The 20859-nt window shown below is 41.2% G+C and overlaps 1 protein-coding gene across 2 annotated transcripts in view; it reads right to left on the minus strand.

Moving 5' to 3' along the window:
• Positions 1–20859, minus strand: part of ALKBH8 (alkB homolog 8, tRNA methyltransferase) — a 61259-nt gene that overhangs the window by 24723 nt on the left and 15677 nt on the right. For both annotated transcript variants that reach the window (XM_032220030.1, XM_032220031.1), the window contains exons 8-9: positions 4520–4626; positions 262–413 (exon numbers count right to left, since the gene is read on the minus strand). In XM_032220030.1, coding sequence (XP_032075921.1) covers positions 262–413; positions 4520–4626 — 259 coding nt within the window. The remainder of the gene's footprint in view (positions 1–261; positions 414–4519; positions 4627–20859) is intronic.

The raw sequence follows: 20859 nt of genomic DNA on the forward strand, positions 1-20859 counted from the left end.
CTGCGAGTTTGCCCCTCTCCCCGGTCTAAAGTCACCTCTGTAGTAAAGATAAGCTATGATGTAACTCACAAATAATCAGACATGTCTCAATTCAATATCGGTTCTAGGATTAGATGGGTGGATTTTTTAAAAAAAATACAATTCTGCAATAGGGACTTATAATTGCTGTTTTTGAAAGACAAAATTATTACTGAAAATCACACTCTTTTGAAAAAGATTCCCAATGAAAGAGGCTCAAATTACATGCAGCACAGTACTTACAGCAGCAACAAGGGCTTCTCTTTATTTTCCGGAAAGTGAAAGATATTCTCTTTCCCCTTTTGTTTAAGGTTAACTTTCTGATGTCAGCAGTGATGCTTCCAACGTTCTCTCCTTCTGATGCTTGAACGACGTCAAATTTCCTTGGTGTAATACTTTGAAATAAAACACAAGTCATGATTTCACTCCCTTTTTTATTACCTATATATGTAAAAACATGTGCGTGTGTGCGTGTTCCACCATAACTCTGGAACGCCTCAAGCAATTTCAACCAAACTTGGTACACAGATGACTTACCCTCTGGAAACAAATACTGGGGGGAAGGGGGGGGGAAGACATGTGGGTTTCAGCAGTACATCAAGCAGTTGTGTCCAAAATGTCTGTCTTATGCAGAGGTTTTTTTTTTGGCTTTTATAAAGTTTTAACAAGCAAAGCAAAAGCACAGAAAGCAACAGTCTTGTTTTTGGTTTACTCCTTCTTTTTTCCCTTGTGAATCCAGAAGGCTATCCCAGCCAAGGTTGAGTCTCACATAACTCCCTGATACGGCCTGTCTCTGCTCGGTGAGATAATGGGCTAAAAGATAAACGTCTACTTGAGATCATGGCTGTAATGTGCATGTTTGTACGTAACCTTTCCTCTTTTCCCACATCTGGTTCTGCTAATTAGGTGAGCTTGTAGGTATCCGAGATAACCAGCTACTGAGATCACGGTAGCTACGCATGTCTTTACGTAGCCTTACCTCTATTACTTCAAAGACACCCCTAACGCCCCTTGGGGGGGGTGTTCCGCTAAGATACACCCTGTTCTGTCTTACAATGGCTTCTACTGTACTGCCGTAAAATGGCTCCTACTGTGCAGCGCAGTGGAGTCACCATGGTAACGGCTTCACAGTACTCCACAAGGGGGCTCCCTCTGGTAAGAGGGAAAATCCAACGTGGCCCGACAAAACCGCGCTCGTCAAAATAGCGGCAAAAAAACCGCATCCCTAAAGCTGCGACATCATCACCGCGACGTCATCACCGCGGCGACAACAGCGCGGCGACAGAAGGGCGCTTTAAAACAGTGCGGCGGCAGAAAGCCGATTTAAATTAAGGTAAGGGTTAGGTTTAGGGTTAGGGTTAGGTTTAGGGTTAGGTTTAGGGTTAGGTTTAGGGTTAGGTTTAGGGTTAGGTTTAGGGTTAGGGTGCTGAGTGCTTCAGAAGGTGCGGATTTGCCCTCCGCGGTTATGTTGTCGCGCTAGGGTTGCCTTTTTCCTTAGCGCTTCGGACGGCGCGGATTTGCCCTCCGCACTTATGTCGGCGCGGATAAGGGCTTCGCAGTTTTGTTGGTGAACCAAAATCCAACATTAGAAATTAAGGTGGTATCACTTTTCTTGACGCTTCTGGGGGCACAGGGAAAAAAATTGTAACTAATTTAATTGTCGCTAAAATCAGGGCTTTTCCTGTCTAATACAGAATTAGAATAAATAGATACCCAGGGTTATCAGCTAATATTTCATAAATATCACATTTTGGCACACGTTTTAAGAATCAGTTGTTAAATTATTTGAATCCCACCATTGCTTCCATCTATATTTTGTCACCTGTGGATGCATCCTAAAACCAGCCTATGACAGTCCCTGTGCCTGAAATTCCTTCAGTAAAGGATCTCTCTCTCTCTCTCTCTCTCTCTCCCTCCCTCCCTCCTTCCCTCCCACTCCCCCTCTCCCTCTCATAAAAATACATACCGTACTTTTCAGAGTATAAGATGCACCAGAGTATAAGACGCACCAAGGTTTTGAAGAGGCAATTTTTTTAAAAAAAGGTTTTGCACTCTGCAAACCTCCCCAAAATGGCCCGTTTTTCGTGAAAACGGGCCCATTTTTTTTTTAAAAAAGGGTATGAATAGCCCTTAGGAGGCTTGCAGAGTGTTCCTCCGGGGTGGGGGGTCCAAAAAAGAGCAAAAAACAGCCCGTTTTGCAAAAACGGGCCCGTTTTTTTGTCAAAAAAAGGGGGCATTAGGAAGCTTATAGAGTGCACCTGGGGGCTGGGGGAGGAAAATTTGAGTGAAAAACGGCCTGGTTTTTTTGCTCATTTCTGCCTTCCCCAGCCCCCAGGAGCTCCCTGAAAGCCTCTTACAAGTTATGCACGGCCAGGGGCAGGGTTTCAGGATGCAAAGAAAAAGCTGTATTCAGTGTATAAGACGCACCCAGATTTTCAGCCTCTTTTTTGAGGGAAAAAGGTGTGTCTTATACTCTGAAAAATACAGTATTAAAGAAGACAGGAAAGAGGTAATATTGAATAATACCAAGAGGGCTTAGAATATCCTGTTTGATAATCAGCTCCCTCAGTGCAGAATCTGCCTCTGGAAACTAGCGTGGCCTGGCATGGACCAGCTTGTCTTGAAAAATTCCCAGAATTTCAACCTTCAGGATCATCAGCATTTCATTTCCAACAAGGTAAGCCTTCTGCCTGTTATTAATGTCTATGCTAGAAACCTGAATTTAGCCTTGTCAAGGGAACTACAGCAAGACAAAAAATAAGTATTATTGGAGGGCAAATAATGGATGGCTGTAACTGGTGAGCAAAGCAAAACTTTCAGTGTAGATATACTCATGAACTGAAATAGGTTTGGAGCCTGGGCGTGGCTTAGCTCTGCAGCTCTGAGTCTGTGGTGAGCTCTAAACTAGTCTGCTGTTCTGAACTGAAACAGTTATCTCCTCTGCTCGTGTCTTGCTTGTATTTACTACAAAGTTAAAAAACCTGCTTTCGGTATTGTATATTTACTTCATGTGTTATATTATATATAAAGAGACGTTAATGAATCCTGCTGAATCAGTTACCTGTCCATGCTTTCTGGATGTGATTGCTGCAACCTCTGACAAAAACCAAACACAAGTACACGTCATAAATGTCAGAAGCATAATCTTTGCTTTTTAGAGAAATGGGTGTTAATTGTCCAAACTGATGAACATTTTATGTGTATTAAGGATAATCCTCAATACATAATCACAACAGAGACCCAAATTTCTCTTGTTAAGCAAGGTGGTTGTTAAGCGAATTGCACCCATGTTAAGGATCTTTTTTTGCCGTGTTCGTTAAGCAAATCACTGCACTTGTTAAACTGAGGAAAGTTGCTTTAATTCTCTCAGTTTCCTACTTCTTAAAGTTTCCGGGAACAGCTAACATGCCCTGCTCTCTTTCTGATGCCCTCTGGAATCCAGGTGTTCTACTGATTAATATGTTCAATTAGGTTGAAGGAAATTCAAATTCAAATCATTCATCGGCCATAAAGCTTTGCAGATGATTAAAGTCACAACCTCACAGAGTTAATGTGAAAATGTACATCTGGGGAAGCTCCTTGAAGGAAGGGTAGGGTTAAGAAATGTCATCCATCATAAATACTTGCACCTTCACCCATGTGGCATCACAGTTTTCTCCTTCAACAAATAAGTCCTGTATGAAAACTTTAATTCTTTAGATGTCAATTGAACAGAAAACTGAGCTTAATATTGTTGTGGCCCACCAGCAGCCAGCGGAGTGGGCAGCAGATTCAGACAGTGAGAAGACTGGGGAGGAACATGGCCAGTCCTGGAGTCTGGGGAAGGCTCTGATGAGGGCTCTGTGTCAGAGGCAGAGAGGGGACCAAAGCCATATGCCAGTTATCAGCTGCCTTCAGAGTCAGACATCAATTAGGCAGATGAACAGCTGGAGCCTGTTCCCAGTGTGCTCATGCACAGAGTTGCCAGACAAAGGGAACAGCTAAAGAACAAGGGTCAACTTGGGAGTAAGGCCACAGATGGATGATGAATGGCCCCTCCCAGAGGAAATAAAAGAGGAGCAAAAGGGGAGTGGAGTTTGCTTGATTGGTTTGTGACTCTCCGAGACTTCTTGCCAAGTTTTGCAGCTATCAGCCTGTCAGCACTCTAAGCCAGATAAGATCTGTGACTGTAAATTCTCCCATGAAAGACTTCTCTGGATGTGAATGGGCAGAATTGAAAGTAAATTAATAAAAGGGGGTTTTGTCAGGACCAGGAGTTTGCTTCATGCTCTTGGGAAGCCTAGGTCAGAACAAATATGTATAAGACCTCTTCTTTCATAATTGCTCTCACAGTCAATCAAAATTCAGATGATAGGTACCTTAAGGTGGTGACTTGTCTTTTATGTGTATTACTAACAGGATAAATAGACTGTTTATGTTTCTGACTGCTAAAAAAAATAAAAGCTTACTACAATGCACTGCCAATTTATAATTTGATTGCAAGGTGAATGCCAGCTCTTACCCATGGGTCCAGAGGTATCTGGATTCTCCAGACATCACTAGCAAACTACGTTGAGGCAGCAACACTGCAACGGTGCGTCCATCAGGATGTTTAAAATCCATAACAATCTGCAGAAAAGGAATGGAATACACAGTTATTTTGTGCTGTTGAAAGTTGTCAAGATGTGTACTTGCAAGATGCAAGGTTTACTGTTCAGACCATGTGATGAGAGACACGCTAATTTCCCTTCTGCATCGTATCATAAGTTTATGGCCCTAAGAGGCACATATCCACAAGATCTCCATGCACTGGTTAAAAAATAAAGATGATGACCAAGAATGGTTGTCCATGACCACAGAAACAAGAACCAAAAGTTAACAGGTTTAAGTTGCAACGGCCTACATTTCATTAAAATTTAAGGAAAAGCTTTATGATGTAAAATCTGTGCAACTGTTGTTTAGACTGTCATAATAATGGAATAGTCTTGTGGATAGTGTAGGTTCTCCATCATTGGAGGCTTTGAAGAAGAAGATAGAAAGCCATCTCTCGTGGATAGTTTTAATTGGTTTCCTGCAGAGTGATAAATTATATTATCCTTGTAGTCCTTTCCAATTTTCCAACCCTACAGTTCTAAGCTTTCACAGATGTAAGTGGCCCCAAGATCTCCAGTTGTATGCTCTTGACCTAAAACTTTTCTGTTTTCTTTAATCCCACCCACATCCCCTTTTAAACATTTTTTAAAAAAATATCTACTGTGTTTCCCCGAAAATAAGACAGGATGTTATTTTCTTTTTACTTACAAAATAGGGCCTTGGGCTTATTATAGGGGAGGGCTTATTGTTTTGGGGTTGCAGGACGGCTGGCCCCCGAAGAGCCGGGTACAGCCTCAGGGGCGAAGCAGCCATGAGGTGACCAAGCTCATGAACAACCGCCCGGCAAACCTCCTCTCCAGCCGGGCAGAGCGCCATTCACTGACCTAGGGGGTATCCCTAAGGCGCCAAGTCATGTGGTGCTCTGCCCGCTCCCCAGCTCCCACGGCTTGGCACATTAGGTCAGTGCATGGAGCTCTGACGGGCGGGAGAAGGGGGTTGCACGAGCACCTGTTCCGCCCCCAGCAGGCATGCCTCCTAGCCTCAACATGTCCGGGCCCAGCTCTCCCTGCAGCAGCCGCCGCCGGGCTTCGAGCATAACGTATTCTCCGGTTCCATACTCAAACTCAAACTCGGCTGCCGAGTCTTCCAGCAGCAGCCGCTCTAGGAGTGCGCTCTATGGTTGTGGGCTGGTTGCTGGAAGATTCTCTGTCCGAAAGGCTCTCTTACAGAGTCTTCCAGCAGCCAGCCCCACAACCATAGAGTGCACTCCTAAAGCAGCCGCTGCTGGAAGACTCGGCAACTGAGTTTGGAACCGGAGAAGACGTTATGCTTGGAGCCCGGCAGCAGTGACGGCTGCTGCAAGGAGAGCTGGGCAACTCCCCCCTCCGGCCAGGCAGAATGCCACTCCCCAACCTAGTGGTATCCCGAAGGCAGCAAGCAATGTGAGCACCTTCCCCCCCCCCCAGCTTCTGCGGCATGGCGCTTTTGGGATACTGCTATGTCAGTGAGTGGTACTCTGCCTGGCTGGAGGCAGGGAGGGGGTTCTCCAGGGGGTTTATTTTCGGGGCGGGCTTATATTTTTGCCCACGCAAAAAATGTGGCAAGGCTTTAGTTTCAGGACAGGTTGTATTTTCGTGGAAACATGGTAATTGAAAATCAGCATTTACAGCTTCTACATTCATCTTCAAACAATGTCTGCCCCTAATTCATCATCATCACTACCACCACCACCACCATCAGGGATGGTATTCACTTACTTTCCTTAGTGGTTTACAAATGTGAGTGTGCGCCTGTCTATACAGATGCTTGACCTTCTGTGCATGTGCTTTGATCGCGTGTGCAACTTGCACACATGCGTGCGGCTTGAAAATGTGCCTAAATAGGACGCCATAGAGCCGGGTGAGCGGGTCTACCTGCGATTTCCATTACCGGTTTGGGTGAACTGGTACAAACCGGCTGAATACCACCTCTGATCATCATCATCTTGCCTCCACATGGAAAAGTCCTGATCCCATTCACTATTAAAAACCAGATGCCAAAGGAGACAGAGATCGCCTTGTTGTGCCTCTTTGTGAATCATTTTTTATCTAACCAGAGAACTGCAAATTTCCACTTCTTTGTTTCATTCCCTCACACGTCCATAGTTTCCAAAGAAAAGAAAGAGGCGTATTAGATGCCTGGCCCACTTTTTAATTCACTAAAGGCTCCCAATCAATAGCGCTACTTCTGCCACTGCTGAATCAATTCATCTCGTGACAGGTTCCCTCCACTGGAGCTATTTCCAATTACTATTTTTGTTCTTATCCATTTTCTTTATTCCCAGAGGTGGCAAAGTCAATAAAGATCAAATTTCTACCTTGCCTATAATACATCATCAGGGACTGCAGTCAATAATAATTTTTTTTAAAGAGAAAAAAAAAACATTGAAAAGAGTAAGAAGCTCGATGTGTTGATCTCCTTTGCCATGGTTTTTTTTTTTCTTTCTTTTTTTTTGCAACTATAAGTAGGGAGAGAAACACACATGAAGCTAATAATATCGCTCTGCAGGGAAAAACATGACGCTGGAGCCAACGTTTGTGACGAGGGACTCTGATGGATCTTTCAGAGATGCTCAGACAGATATAAGCCACCGCTTTCATTTTGAATGCAGCTCATGCTGCGTGAGACACAGCCCAACTAATGCAAAAAAGTGTGAGCATCTGTTGGTGTGGGGGGGGGCGGGAGAGACGTTACAAACAAGGACAGAGGGAGCAAGAGGTATTTCGTAAAGGTATGAAAGTTGGGCAAGGCTGCTTGCTCAGAGATGAAATTAGATCTGGTGAGCCATAGAAGAGACGGCAGAGAAATAATTGTTGAAGAGGCTATAAAGACGCTATATAAAGTGAGTCATTGTTTAATGATGTTCACAGTCACTGCGCTATTAGCACAGAGAATAAGCGATACAAAGCCCCTAAAACAAATATGAAGAACTTGCAAAAGAAAAACATTTACATTCTGGGAAACACTGCAACATCCTATCAGCCCTTCGGGCAAAGTGGTTAGAGTGCAGCACTGCAGGCTACTTCTGCTGCCTGCCGGCCGCCTGCAATTTGGCAATTCAAATCGCACCAGGCTCAAGGTTGACTCAGCCTTCCATCCTTCTGAAGTGGGTAAAAGGAGGGCCCAGATTGTTGGGAGCAATAGGCTGACTTTGCAAACCGCTTAGAGAGGGCTGTAAAGTACTGTAAAGCAGTATATAAGCCAAATGCTATTGCTATCCGGATCGTGCTCAAATGCTTCTGAACTCCTGCAACAACAGAATTTATTGAAAATACAGTAATGTTGAATTGAATTTTTCAAGTGTAGAACTAGAGCAGTGATGGCTAACCTTTTTGTCCTCGCGTGCCGAAAGCGAGCGCATGACAGCGTGCTTGAAACAGCGTGTCTGTGTGTGCTTACACCCACAATGCAATGCGTGCGCAACCCCCATGCATGCCCCACAACCCCCCTTGTGCATGCACACATTCCCCACACACACATGCGCGTGTGCCTCCCGCATGCACTGCAGAGCCCTGAAAATCAGCTAGCCAGTGGGAGCCATGTGTCCATGCACGATGGAGCTGAGCTGGGTGACAGCCCGCAAGCCCACAGAGAGGACTCCGCGTACCATCACGGAACAAGAGCCTGATTCTCATCCCCACCTTACACACAACACATGTATGCAGCCTTCTTCCTCCTTACAAAAGCACTGAAATAACAAATAAGACTAGGAATAATACCAAGGCGGTATAGTAACTGTAACTGAAGAGTTGAACTAGAGTTAGGGATGCCCAGGGTTCAAGTCCATGATAGCCATTAAAGATCACTAGATGACTTTAGGCCAGTTATTCTCTTTCAGCAAAGCCTTTTTCACAGAGTAGGAAAATTATGCAAATCACTTTAAATTCTGGAAGAAAGGCCAGGAATAAATCTAACAAATAAATTACACTAAATGATGACAAGCTAAATGTAACTTAAAGTTTTAGTTAATGTTTAGTTTAGTTGGATGTAATGCTGTTTCACATTTTTTATATGTTAGGTAGAGTTTTTATAGCATTTGTTTATCCAACTACAACGTGAATATTTTAAAAAAAATAACCCATACAATGACAGGTTTAATACAGGTAGTGACAGGTAATCACACAGGAACCATTCACAGTTATCACTGTCACGAAAAAGTAACTTTGCAACCAACCCTCATATTTATTATGACTTTTGCAAATAGGCAAAGCAACAGAAAATTGAAGTAAGATAATAAGCAAAGTCATGGTTTTACACTTCACTTAATGACCATTCCTAAATATGGTCACCAAATGAGAACCACACCTGCCTCTGAAATACAGCAGCATATTTTTCAAACCATTTTGAATCAGGAAATATACATGAGCCTTAAAATAACTTTTAGATAGTTTAAAACACACACAAACCCAGAAAATATGCAAATCTTTCCATTTTCTATCATACTTATTATTGTTTTTAGATTGGTCTCAAAATGAGCTAACGACCCAATTTCTCTCCAATTCTTTTTCATTAACATATCTTCACAATTTTCTGTCATAATGTTATTATATATATAATATAATTCCAAATTATATTTTGTCTCAGGTACCAGTGGCAGCCCAGAGAAAGAACATTTATCGTAATGAGCTTAAAGTAGAGGATGCAATCAAATGTTTCAACCGTAGTTTAATATCTAATATACCGTAGATCGTTTCCATAAAGATATTCTCACTTCGGGAAATTGCACTACATATTCATCTTGATCAAGAGAAAAATATAATCCAACTTATCTTTTCCCATTAACTTTGTTTTAACTGTTGTGCTAACTCCAGGAAAGGCCTGGGGTTTAAAGTACTTGGTAGGCCAAAAAATATTCTTGAAGGTGTTAAGTTCAATACCCAATAACACATGATGCTTCTGAGATCCAGCAGAATGAAGTGGAGTGGATATGGACTTGGATATGAATTGGGGCGATACAATTTCAAGACTCCATCGGACTATCTATCTTACAGAGTGATTCTGGGCCTATCCCAGTCCAACCTAAAAGAGGAAATTTAGCATGCTTGAATGTTTCCTTGTGCTCCAAAAGAAAAGGTGGATATAAAAGCAATAAATCACATAATTAGGATTACAAATTCCAAGGCCCAATCAAAATATCCTTAGGTAGAAAAATCTAACCAAATGGGTTTCATAGCAACACAGTCATTCTAGGGAAAGTTCCATAGTTATGTATTTTGTAAATATTATCACATTCCTTCTGATTAAGTAATAGTTGGAAGGATAAAATTGTATCTGCCAACAGAATGTAATCCTCCACATGACTTCAACACAGTTTACTAGTTCATCCATTGTCCAAAATTTCCATTAGGCAAGGCTAAGAGCTATTCCTTCTTCCCTTCCCAACTTATTTAGAATGCGTTTAGTTCCCCTATCATGCAAAATATTTGTTACTGCAAGCTTATTGCCAAGAACTTTCGGCTCCTGGGGCAGAGAACTTAATGGTGTTCATTGTCTCTTGATCTTTCAAGCTGACTGGTATATCAAGAACTTAATCCCTCTAGGAAAAGTAATGTAGATCGTGGGCACCTTTTATGATTTCAAGACCAATGATTCACTTAGGCTTCCAGCATAGTCTGGTTTATTAGATTTCACTAACTGCCTATGTTCTGCTCCAGATAAAAGACTCTCATAGTTGTCTAACTCACTTTATTTCTACAAGCAAGTACTATTTAATACAGTTTAGTCTCCCTCTTTTTTGTCTGATGTCTTTAACAATACTGGAACACATATTGAGTTGTAAATTAAGCAGAGAGATAGGAAACCTCTCACTTGACCTGATATTTTAAAGGTTTCAACAAATCTGTATAGGAACCATAACTCCTACCCCTTCCTATCAGCGTGACTAGAACACCACCCAAAAAGCAACAATAAATCTATTGCTGTTTATAATCTCACAACACTCCTTTTATGATTTATGAAACGGATATTGCTAAACCTCTAGAAATAAATTCATTTAATTATTATGATAGCTGGGTAAAAAAAGAACAAATTAAACTTACAATTTTAAAAAATGTGAAAAGAGTTTCACACAAAACTGAAACAGACCTCTTGGCTTTTATCGTTAAGAGCAGGATTAAAAACAATGCAGAAACTGCAGGGAAGCAGATTTTGATTAAATATTAGATGAATCATAGAATCAGAATGTTAGGAGAGATTATACAGACCACCCAGCCACCATCTCACTACAAGAATCCCAATTAAAGCATATCCAACACCAATCATCTTTTGAATGGGAGTTCACCAATTCTTTCGATAATTGATTTTATTTAATAACTACTTAATCCCCATAGCAACGTTGGGTGGTACATGTAACAGAAACAGCTACAAAAAGCCACAAAAGAGAAATAATCCTACCATAGCTCTTGAAATATTAATTAACTACACTGGCAGCAACAATTAGTTCCACCATCCAATAGATCTTACTATTAGGAAGTTTCCAGCAACTTAAGATCTTTATTCCATATCCTGCCTTCCAGGTAATAAATAGCAGGTCTTGATCTCCTGCATGGCACTCTTTCAGTGCTACCATATTGCTCTTCAGTTGCCTTTTGTTCTGATGAAAGAAATGTCCTTCTGGGTTCAGCTCCAAGTGGGGAAAAAGACACTGGAGACATGGAGGCTGCTTGGAAAGATGGTTTATTGTTGGACAGGGCCACATGGCTTGAGCCCTGAACAGAAAAGGTGATCACATGCTTCAATGTTGGTGGAGAAGAAGAGAAGGGCTGAAGGAGGGGCTTGCTAGGCTTTTTATAACCTGTTTAGTCCCACCTCTTTGTTTCCTGTTCCTGTGTAAGAAATGTATTCTGATTGGTTGTCAGACTCCCATGGGGCCATGCAGGGGCTACTCTCTAGCTGTGTTTTGAATCCAGGTATGGATGAGTTCTCAGATGCCATGTGGTCAGTTGAGTAAAGGGCCAATATTATCATGCCTTTACTCCCATCCCCTCTGAGGCTGCAGTGGAGAAGTCTTTATTATGTAAAAGTGGACTAGCTTGGCCTTAATGGCCCATTAACAGTGGGGATGGGCAGGAAGCTACAGGCAACTCTTCTGTCTTTTAAAACATGTTTCTTTCTTTTCATATCCAGAGAAATATTCTGCCTTTTCAATATTTCCTAGGATATTTCATTTTTCTGGGAGAGGGCTGGATGATAACTTCCCACAGTTCAAAGATAAATATATCAAATTCCAGTTCATCCCTATTCATCAGACTTCATTTCCACATCCCTTATCATGCCACGTTTGAAACAAAACATCTGTTTTTGCTCTTAAAGTATAGTATTGCAGGGCAATGTGTGGAGGACTTGGGGAAATAAGGGAAAGAAAAAGGACAAACTCAGATAAGAGAGGCAGGAGCCCCTGGTGGCTTAATGGAAACAAAAAGAAACATAGGAAGGACCCATCCAAATGGTTCATGCAGTTAAAAGTGGAAATGCGAAATTTGCATTTTGTAGGGTGTTTCCCCAAAAATAAGACCGGTTTTTATTTTCTTTTGACCCCCGAAATAAGCACTTGGTCTTATTATTTTTGTAATGCAGGAGGCGGTAAGCAGGGTCACCTCGTGGCTGCTGCTGTGTTGCAATATTATCAGTGAGGGCTTATTTTGGAGGGAGGGCTTGTTTTAGCGCATGCGCTCAAAAGCTCGATTGGGCTGATTATCCGGGGAGGTCTTATTTTCAGGGAAACAGGATAGTTGCCAGATTCTGTTATGTAACCTTACAATTAAGTAGAATTGGTTCATCTAGTCGTGCCATAGAAAGAGAATTCTACGAATTGTACTTCAAAAGAAATCACTTTTAGTTGTAGGCAACTACCAAAAGTTTCACCCAGAGAAAGTATCCAATCTATGAGTGAATATCTTCTGCATCTTATAAAAGTGAATTAACCCAGAAATGTCAATCATGATACTTTTGAATGCAAAAAATAAGTTATATGTACTATTTGAGTGGGATAATTAATGGGCCTCTATCGAGGGGGGCAGTTTAAATACAGATTCAGATCTGGATAAGGAAGAATGTTCACACACTTCACATCAGAAGCAGAATGCGGCGGGTGGGGGGGGGTATTTAACCAGAATTCCTTGATCAGGTTTGGAAAAGATTTTTAGAGGCCATATTAAGCCCTAGTTTGTTGCTTCTTGTCAAAGATTCAACAATGGCAAAGGCAAAATCCACAAAGAGGGCTATGTAGAAATATTGAAAAGGCAGAATATTATATTTTCCTGGAAACATGTTTCTTTTTACAGGCAGGAAGCAGACTCACTCTTAATAGCACCCCCGCACCTTTCTTAATAGTCCTTAGCAGATGTTAACACTTAAGAGTTAAAGAGATAGCTAGCTCTATTCATAAGTAAATTTCCTGCAGCAAGGTCTGAACAAAGGTAAGATTAGTCCTCAGCCATAATAGATAGGAATTGCCCAGCACCTTTCAGAACACAAGCTCCTTCATTGCATCATCTCAGTTGCACCACATCCTTCAAACTTCAACCAAATCTGGAACAACCTACAGAGCCCTGTATAAACCCTACAACAGCCAATAGAATACATGTTCTTGCACAGGAACAGGAAGCTCAGGTTCAAAGAAGGTATAAATACCCCTCACTCTCAACTCTATGTGGTGAGCTACCCACAATCACACGTGCTTGGTGGTTCTGCTTCATCAATAAACAATCTTTCCAATCAGCCTCCATGTTTCCAGTGTCTTTCACCCAGCTTGGAACTGAACCAGATGGATATTTCTCCCAACAAAGCTCATAAATAAAACATAAAACAAATTCACAATGAAGGATGAGGTCAAACTCTTCTGTCTTTTCAAACTATGGAGTTTTGTAATGCAAGAAAAGATACACTGAAATAATTCTACTTCTTATTAATACCAACATTGTTTTTTACTGCTGAAGCTTAGCTATCCCAGTTTTTTTAATCCAAAGGTTCATGCAACTGAACTTTGACTTCTAATTCTTCAGGAAGCGGAAGTCCTGAGAACTGCGGTTTGGACCAAAAGACATAAAAGGTTTGCTAGAACAAACTAGTCACCAGAATCTCTACTTATTACTTTGCTTTGTGGTTTTCATGAAGGGTTTCAGATCAATTCCAAAACATAGCAGGTACTTGAACTCAAACATTTCAAAAAAGTGTCAAAGATATTGTCTTCTCTCATGGAAACCTACTTTCTGGGATCAGAAGAAAAATCCTTTGCAATACCTCAGTCTGCGTGCGGTGGGGATAGGAAAATAGCTGATAGTAACATGAAACCAAATGTCTTCAGGATCTGAACAACACAAGGCAATAATTTCCACATTGCTACTAATGGTTTCTTCTCTTAATTTTATGCTGAATGGTGAAGACCATTCTATTCTTAGAGGCTTTTGTTATAGTTAAGGTTGTTTTTCTTTATGTATACTTCTATATATTGTATACTTACTGACTCTAACAATTAAATACATGGTTTATATTGTTCATATGATTTAAAATCACTGCAATCTACTCTCAATAGTGTATAGATAGCATAAGGACAGGATCTATATTTGAAAATTTAAAACAAAAATCAGCACATCACAATTCCTTCAGAAAAAAATACTATTCCCATAGACCTGCATCAAATACATTTCACAAATATGAAGATTAGAGAAAGTACTCATGTTCAATCTTGGTACATTGATAGTAGAGTCCCATCATTGATTGTAACGATCATGAAGGTACAAAATGGTCTCAGCAATTATAGCCTTCATAAGATATTGTAAAATGAGTACTGGAACTGGGCATTGTGTTCCACTATATATAAATAAATTTATTTATTTTTACATACATACATACATACATACATACATACATACACACACACACACACACACACACACACACACATATATGCGCCAAATGCCACTCCAGTGATCAAGAAATCTCCAGAACCGTAAAGCCTACAAACTTGACATTTGGCATGTATGCTCCTCTTGGCTTCTATGTGCTTGCTAAGAAAGGATTTTTCAAAATGACCATCAGATTATGAGTATTTCTTCTACAGTAATTAACACGCTGTGATGCTAAGGAGTTAGACATTCTAATTCCCCTCCCCATCTGAAAAGAACTCTGTTCCAACTGCCAATTGCCTCACATTCCGTTACCTCAGTTCAAACTGACAGATGTTCGGACTAAACATTGGTACCTCACCAAAATGTCTACGCCTTCCACCTATGGAACTGCTTCCAGACTCAAGGTGGTAGAAGCGATGTTCCCTTATGTGTTTCAATCACCACTAAGCCAACGGATTGAACCGGATTAACCGGATTTTTCCTGCATTGCCCAATCACATTGTTTTGTCTCGAAGCACGGGCATCCAGCTAGTGTATATATATCAGCTCCTTTTCTCAATTAATACAAGTAAAAGTGATGGCATATTGAAAAATGAGAAAATATAATAGCAGTTTGAGGTAGAGAAGTACTTCCAAGAAAGTAGAACAATTAGTTACATATGCAAATTTGTTGATGGGCTAGTTACACAAATACAGTAAAAGACATTTTTTTTAAAAAAAAATATGGAACTCTCGATCATGCCGTAATAGGAATAGCCAGTTTGGGGACTAAGATATCAAGAAGGTTTGTTTTGCATCCAGAGGAACTGCAATAATTGGTTGGTTTCTGAATTTTCATCATTTGAAAGACCAACTGTGCCTCCTGCTGGCATTTTTAATGCCACAGCTTCATCTACAGGCAGAAAACTTTGCGACTGAGACTTGCGAGCCTTAAAATAGACTCCTAAAACAAAAGGGGAATGACATCACAGGGTAAATGAAATTACTCCCCCTTGTTGAACTCCCAAGGAGAGACATTAGTGAGAGGCAACAATTCCTTCCTAAGGCACCACAGTTCACCTTGGCAGCTGTTAATTTCTGACAAGCACCAGCAGTCTCATTTCATGCTCCACGTATTGATCTTCCAAAAATAGATAGCAAAAAGGGATTTGGATTTAAAATGTATTAAAATTATTATTTTTTTTAAAAAAAATCCCCTTAATTTGTAAATAAAAAAAAGTTTACACAATGGAAGAGGCATTGTGTATAGAACTTTGGGGGCTAAATGGAAGGACAAAGAAATGAAAATGTTATCCATTAGAAATAAGATTATAAGGCAGGGGTGTCAAACTTGTGGCCCGCAGCCGGGATACATCACACACTGCCCCCCCACCCCCGGTTTAGCAAAGGGGGGGCGCGGTATGTCACATGACGTGACGATGCACGTTTGACACCTGTTATAAGGTACCAGAACTTTCCATCTTTTATTTAAAGAATAAAGCAAACACAGAAATTGGGTGGAAAGAGATAATGAAAACAGATTTAGAATGTCAAATGAATCCAAGGGAAGAAAAAGAAGGCCAATTAGATGTTAATTGGTGAAGTATTAGACCAAGCCCGGAGAATTGGTGGGTCATTCAGTTGGTGCTTTAAAAAGTCCCATTAGCGGTACCAACAGTTAAAACTGGGGGTTAGCAACATCTGCAGGTCTTAGATTGCCCACCCAAGTTAGAAGTACTTTTAGAAATCACTCTGAGGAACAAAATAAAGGTAGCACTCAGTCAAACACATGTCTTGGATGGAGGGGAGGAGAAATCACATCATGGTTGCTAGGAAACATTTGATACCCATCTTTACTCTAGAATCCAGTAGTTGCCTAGCAACTGATACCTGCTTTTCCTCTACCCCAGGATAGATCTCAGTCAAAGAGAAGTTGCGATTCCTCATAAAAACCCACCACTGGAGCTAAAGTGACAAGTGTGAACGAGGATGTAGTCAATTATTTTAATATCGGTATCGTTGGAAAACTGGAAATGTTTTCTGCTCCTTTCCCCCAACACGGGCAGCAGAAAAGCTTGTAATTAGCATATGATGTACGTTCATTAGATACAGATAGCGTCACCGAGGGGGAAGGCGCACACCGGATGAATGTTATGTAAAGCCCCCTATTTTTAAGAACAAATCAGCAATATGACAAACAGTGGGGTAGTAAGTAGAGGTGGACAACAGAAATAGATCCAAGGAGTGTGAAAGGCAACATTAAGCTATTATATAGCCCAGTGATGGCTAACCTTTTTGTGCCGAAAGTGTGCACCCATAAAACAATGCATACGTGACACCTCCTGCATGTACTCTAGCTCTGTGCATGTGCACAGGATTCTGTGCTCCCTCTGCCCCCCGTGCATGAGTGCACGACCCCGTGCATGTGCCCCACGCCCGCACTGCGCACACAACCATACGCATGACCCCATGTATACTCCCCATCCATGCGTGTGTCTCACATGTGCCTTGCTGTCCCACACATGCACAGCAGAAACCCCAAAACCAGCAGCCAGCGGGAGGAATGCGCATATGCGTGGTGGAGCTGGGGCGACAGCCTGCAGAGAGTGCTCTGCTTGCCACCTGGGGCATGCATGCCATAGGTTCGCAATCATGGATATAGCCGGTCAATTAATCTGGGAATCTTTATTTAACATTTATTCAGCTTCGAAGCAGGGAGGAAAAGAAAAGGCCTCTCAGTTCCAGAACATTACCCATTATTAAAATATTTTTAAATGCTACAAGATTAAATTTTTTTTCTTTTCTTTTTTTTTTTGAAAAAAATGTGCTTCATATTTGGTATTCTGGTTTGGGACATGAATTAAAAAGTAGACTTTCTAATTATAGCATGCTAAAAGATTTAATGAATTCAGTCAGTAATGTCGCATTAATCTGAGAGTTTGCTGAATAATTCTGGTCTTGTGAAAAATGTGCAATTGGAGACATGCAAAGAGAAATCCATGGATTTCCCACAAACACAGAATACATTTACCTTCCCACCAAAGTGGTACCTATTTATCTACTCACATTTGCATGTTTTTGAACTGCTAGGATGGCAAGAGCTGGGGCAAGAACAGGAGGTCACCCTGTCGAGTGGCGCTCAAGTCTCGAACCTGTGCTGTCAGCTTTCCAGCTGACAAGTTCAGCATCTTTAACCACTGAACCTCTTTCCTTTTTACCTACACTGTAATAAAAATAATAAAAATATGTAGCAAAATAAAATTGAAATTGTAGAAGAAAAATACAGTATTTTCATTCGTTTTCTTAGTCTTAATTAATTCTACAATTCTGTAGCATCGTGGAAAACATTACAAATAAAGAAGAAACCTAGTAACTATATCAATATTTCTCAACCTCAGGAAGTTTAAGAAGATTGGACTTCAACTCCTGCTTGTGGGGATGGGGAATTCTGGGAGTTGAAATCCACCCATCTTGAAGTTCCTAACTGGTTGTCTAACTTTTACTTGGGCATATCCAATGAAAAGAAACCCATTACTTTTCTGGGTAATTGATATTATCAATGAATTGTTCTTTGTTGTTGTTAGTCGTGAAGTCATGTCCGACCCATCGTGACCTCGTGGACAATGTTCCTCCAGGCCTTCCTGTCCTCTACCCCACCCACGCTTACTGCTTCAGTGACTCCATCCAGCGACCTCATTATCTGTCTTCCCCTTCTTCTTTTGCCCTCAATCGTTCCCAGCATTAAACTTTTCTCCAGTGAGTCCTTCCTTCTCATTAGGTGGCCAAAATATATGAGTTTCATCTTCAAGATCTGGCCTTCTAAAGAGCAGTCAGGGTTGAACTCCTGTAGGAATGACCGGTTTGATCGCCTTGCAATCCAAGGGACTCATAGGAATCTTCTCCAGCACCATAGTTCAAAGACCTCAATTCTTTGGCATTCAGCCTTTCTTATGGTCCAACTTTCACAGCCATACATTGCAACTAGGAAATCCATAGCCTTGACACACTTTTGTTGTTCTTGCTATTAGAAAAAAAATTCTATTAACATGCGACCAAAATCTGCCTTCCTCTTAACTTAAAATAATTATTTTGCATCTTGCTTTTTGGCACATGAAATGACAACACTTGAAGTTACTTTATGTAATATAAAAGACTTATCAACCTGAAAGGTTTACCAACTCTTACAAAAAGGGATGTGCACCTTTTTCTGAACCGAGGGATGCATCCAGCATTGAGTACCTTGTCTGAAATTACCTTCTGTGGCCCAACAATTAGCAAAACTTAACATTAATTTAACAGACCTTTAAAGGTAGTTAAAATTAAATGTGGCCAATGTGGTAACTCTCAGTTATGTATCTTCCTCTGCTGTATTAAAATTAGTTTGATAACATATTTCAGAGGTTTCTAAGAACTACGTTCAAGCAAGGTTTTCAGGGGCTTCATATGCTCCAGTCACAGACTTTACGTGACACAGTGGCTCAGTGGCTAAGACGCTGAGCTTGTCGATCAGAAAGGTGGGCAGTTCAGTGGTTCAAATCCCTAGTGCCGCTTAACGGAGTGAGCCCCCATTACTTGTCTGAGCTTTTGCCAACCTACCAGTTCAAAAGCATATAAAAATGCAAGCAGAAAAATAGGGACCACCTTTGGTGGGAAGGTAACAGCGCTCCGTGCACCTTTGATGTTTAGTCATGCCAGACACATGACCACGGAGATATCTTCAGACACTGCTGGCTCTTCGGCTTTGAAACAGAGATGAGCACCATCCCCTAGAGTCGCGAACGACTAGCACATATGTGTGAGGGGAACTTTCACCTTAGAGGAAAATATTCCATGCAACTAATCTTGAATCTCATCTTCAAAGCCGGTTTTATAGACTGCTGAGATGAGGTACACACTGTACTCTGAAAACTGTTGAAGGGGCTTATTCTTTTTCATGCAGCCTACAGGAGGCTAGCAGGAAGCATGCAAGAACTCTTAACCAGCATGTTCTAATCCCTTTACAAAAGATGTCCCACTGCAAATAATTTGGACAAGGGCACCTAAACCCCTGCTCATCACTGACAATTCCAATTCCCCGATGATAATCATCAGCCTGAAATGCCAGAGCAGTCGAGCTAAGAACAGACTGTGGCTTCAAGAGGTTATTTGATTTGACAGGCCAATGAATCTATAAAAGCTTTCCTAAAGGCAAAGGGTCTGAAAACCACTAATTTAAAGTTGGAGGCTTTTTTTAAATGCTACTCTCTTTCCACCTGTATTGCTTTTGTTGATGGTGCCATAATGACCAGCTAGACAAGTCCAGCTACATAATATGCTATTTTCCTAAACACTTCTTCAAAGTTATTGAACTACTCTCATGTTCCTTTTCTCTGACATGAGGATAAGTAGTGCTTTTTGCCACCTTTTAATGGAAGGGTATGTTTACCATCATAGATGGAAGTCGGGTTAAAAACCGGAACTTCATCCAAAGCAGATGGATCAACAGTTTAACCTGGTCTAAGGTTGCTTTCTATTTCACTTTGCACCCAGGAGCCAAAATTAAGGGTTGAATACAGTTTTACGTGATTTTATTTAAACTCAGTTAAAACTATATATTACAGGTCAACTTACAACCTGTACTGTACAAGCTGTTTTTTGGACCATTTTCAGGCTGTTTTTTGGTCTGTATTCAGGCTGGTTTTCAAGTGCCATTTTCTGGCACTCCGGCATCTGCAAAGACCAGCCGGCCAGCATGCATATGCAGGCACATTCCGGCTTGGGCACTTGGTGCCAAAAAGGTTCACCAACTCTGGCCTACAACGTTAAAAAGCAACAATATAAAGGCATCTGACTTCCGTCCCTCACCCTACAGCAGCGACAAACACTATCATACAAGCCTCTTGTTCAGCTCCAAATCAACCTGGGATCTTCAGGCCCACTGACAAAACTATGTCTTCAGGGTCTTTCAGAAAAGGAGCAAGGAGGGGGCTACATAAACAGAGGGATAGCATCAAGATTACGTGAAGTGTTAATACCACTTTATAATGCCTTGGTAAGGCCACACTTGGAACCCTGCATTGAGTTTTGGTCGCCACGATGTAAAAAAGACGTAGAGGCTCTAGAAAGAGTGCAGAGAAGAGCAACAATGATTAGGGGACTGGAGACTAAAACATATGAAGAACGGTTGCAGGAACTGGATATGTCTAGTTTAATGAAAAGATGGACTAGGGGAGACATGATAGCAGTGTTCCAATATCTCAGGGGTTGCCACAAAGAAGAGGGAGTCAAACTATTTTCCAAAGCACCTGAGGGTAGGACAAGAAGTGATGGGTGGAAACTAATCAAGGAAGAAGCAACTTAGAACTGTGGAGACATTTCCTGATTGTTAAAACAATTAATCAATGGAACCACTTGCCTCCAGAAG

The sequence above is a fragment of the Thamnophis elegans genome, chromosome 6, assembly GCF_009769535.1.
Source record: "Thamnophis elegans isolate rThaEle1 chromosome 6, rThaEle1.pri, whole genome shotgun sequence".
Lineage (NCBI taxonomy): Eukaryota > Metazoa > Chordata > Lepidosauria > Squamata > Colubridae > Thamnophis > Thamnophis elegans.